The sequence below is a fragment of the Perkinsus marinus genome, assembly GCF_000006405.1.
Source record: "Perkinsus marinus ATCC 50983 genomic scaffold scf_1104296948516, whole genome shotgun sequence".
In the NCBI taxonomy this organism is placed as follows: domain Eukaryota; phylum Perkinsozoa; order Perkinsida; family Perkinsidae; genus Perkinsus; species Perkinsus marinus.
Window position 1 is genome coordinate 109,256 of NW_003210155.1, and position 1,918 is coordinate 111,173.

Genomic DNA, 1,918 nt, shown 5'->3' on the forward strand with positions numbered 1-1,918 from the left:
AAGTGATAAGTGAAAGTGGTGTAAATTTAGTGAAGGAGTCTGGAAAGTGAAAAGTGAAAGTGGTGTAAATTTAGTGGAGTCTGGAAACCGGCTTGAGAAAGTGAGTGGTGTGAATTTAGTGAGGCCGTCTGGACAAGCTTGATAATGCAGCAAAACACTCCATCCCCGAGGACTGAGAATCCCCGAATGTGTTTCCCTTTTCCTTGCTCGAGGGATGTTGCATTGTTGATAATATTTTCTTTACATCTTTATGTGTTATGTTGTCTGCGGTGTCACTTGGCCCAAGGTCGAGTATTCCCAGCGCTAACTCAAGAGTGTCGTCGTTGCATACGGAGTTAGCGGCTAGGAATTGATAGTGATACTACCTTCAATAGAGCTAAATCGATATTCGACGTTAATAGCTCATCAGTGCAAATCAGAAGCAATAGACATAACGCTCCGTCCGGAACACGACTCGCCTACCTGTGGTGTAATCAGCGGGTGCTTTTCTGTTGAGCTCTTCGTGACGTTCTTGCATCTCGAGTATATCAGCTTCAAGCTGGAGAGAAAACAAGTGACCAAATGGAATCTTCCACACGCTTACCTGCCTAACTTCTCGTTCTAACCTTTTTACTCTACTTACAGGTTTTACCCCATTTTCCGGCAAAATTTCAGAGAGATCCGGACCAGCTAGAACCTGTGATGACCAGTATCAGAGAATATGCACATGGTCAACTACACTATTATCTCAGGAAATTCTTGTTGGTTTTTGTACACTTCTATAAATAGTGATGAAACGCCTAAGCCCAGCTAATGCAAGTGAACACATATTTCAACACTAGTTCTGACACTGACTATGAGAAGGCATCATATACTGCCTATTCTACAAGGAACTTAGTTCAGTGAAGATTACCCAGTATTTGCGACCAACCAGAATCAGTTTTGGCACAATTTTCCACCGATTGGCAGGATTCATGTGGAAGTTCATATGTTGATCAACGGACTCATCATCGCTCGAATCGGACATTTGATGAGCAGTTTAAAGACTTGACTGATGGCAACTACCGCATTTTAGTGTTGGATTCACGGGTTTAGAGTCCAAGTTCGGAGCCTGAGTCTGAGACCGATCCACTCGGAACCCTCTAATCCCCGTGGATAGATAAAGGGTAACGAGTGATAGAGAAGAGTGTGTGACGACACAACTCGTTTCTATGATAGAAACAGTGTCCATCGAGTAGCTAACTATACAGAGAGTACTAAGGAATCGTTCGACAATGTCTCTTAGCGGCATCAGAAAAATAATGGTACTTGGTGGACGTAGAGCCGCTCTACTAGAGCGCCAACCGCCTATTTCATCAATAGTGTCGCTTGGGAAGTGCGACAACGCTAAATCGGTAATAACACCACGTCGGAACCCATGTGACGAGAAGTGAAAGAATCGGTGCAGACCAGCTCTTTTTGCACATCGTTTGAGTGCTATATTGAACGAAGCTAATGACATGATAGATTCTTTGGTTGACAGCACATACTTGGCTGCTTCCACAGGACATAGCTGGGGACCAAAGGTTGTGCAAGTGCAAGCTCGCGTCAGAACTACTGAGTTGGGTGAATTTTTTCGTTGGCGCAGATATAGAGTAACCGTCGTTTCACTCGGAAGGATCATGTGATTGCGAGAGTCCAGTAGTTCAGACCCAACACGCAAGCTGAAGCAATATGCTAAGACGCAGAGAGACCGGAGAAGGAGGAGACCGTCCTGCGTCGCTTGAGTCAAGCGGCTTGACGAACAAGGCTCCTGAGGGCGGATAGAGAGATGAACGATCTATCCCGACGAGACGAACTTGAAAGTTTGCGGCACCCAGACCTCATAATCTTCGTCAGTGGATCGTCGAAGAGCACGGGTAGTGATAAGAGTTCGTGTAGCTTGCGTAAAGCCGGTATA

The 1,918-nt window shown here is 45.3% G+C and overlaps 2 protein-coding genes across 2 annotated transcripts in view; both read right to left on the reverse strand.

Annotated features, from left to right (window-relative positions):
- Pmar_PMAR023821 (hypothetical protein) overlaps nt 1-1,006 on the reverse strand; it is a gene marked incomplete at both ends in the record, with an annotated part of 1,155 nt that extends 149 nt beyond the window's left edge. The window contains 4 exons of the mRNA XM_002778606.1: nt 1-39; nt 463-538; nt 584-676; nt 893-1,006. Coding sequence (XP_002778652.1) covers nt 1-39; nt 463-538; nt 584-676; nt 893-1,006 — 322 coding nt within the window. The remainder of the gene's footprint in view (nt 40-462; nt 539-583; nt 677-892) is intronic.
- A 792-nt stretch (nt 1,007-1,798) lies between these two features.
- The window catches only part of Pmar_PMAR023822 (hypothetical protein), a gene marked incomplete at both ends in the record, with an annotated part of 1,506 nt that continues 1,386 nt past the window's right edge, over nt 1,799-1,918 (reverse strand). The window contains one exon of the mRNA XM_002778607.1: nt 1,799-1,899. Within this exon, the coding sequence (XP_002778653.1) occupies nt 1,799-1,899 (101 nt within the window). The remainder of the gene's footprint in view (nt 1,900-1,918) is intronic.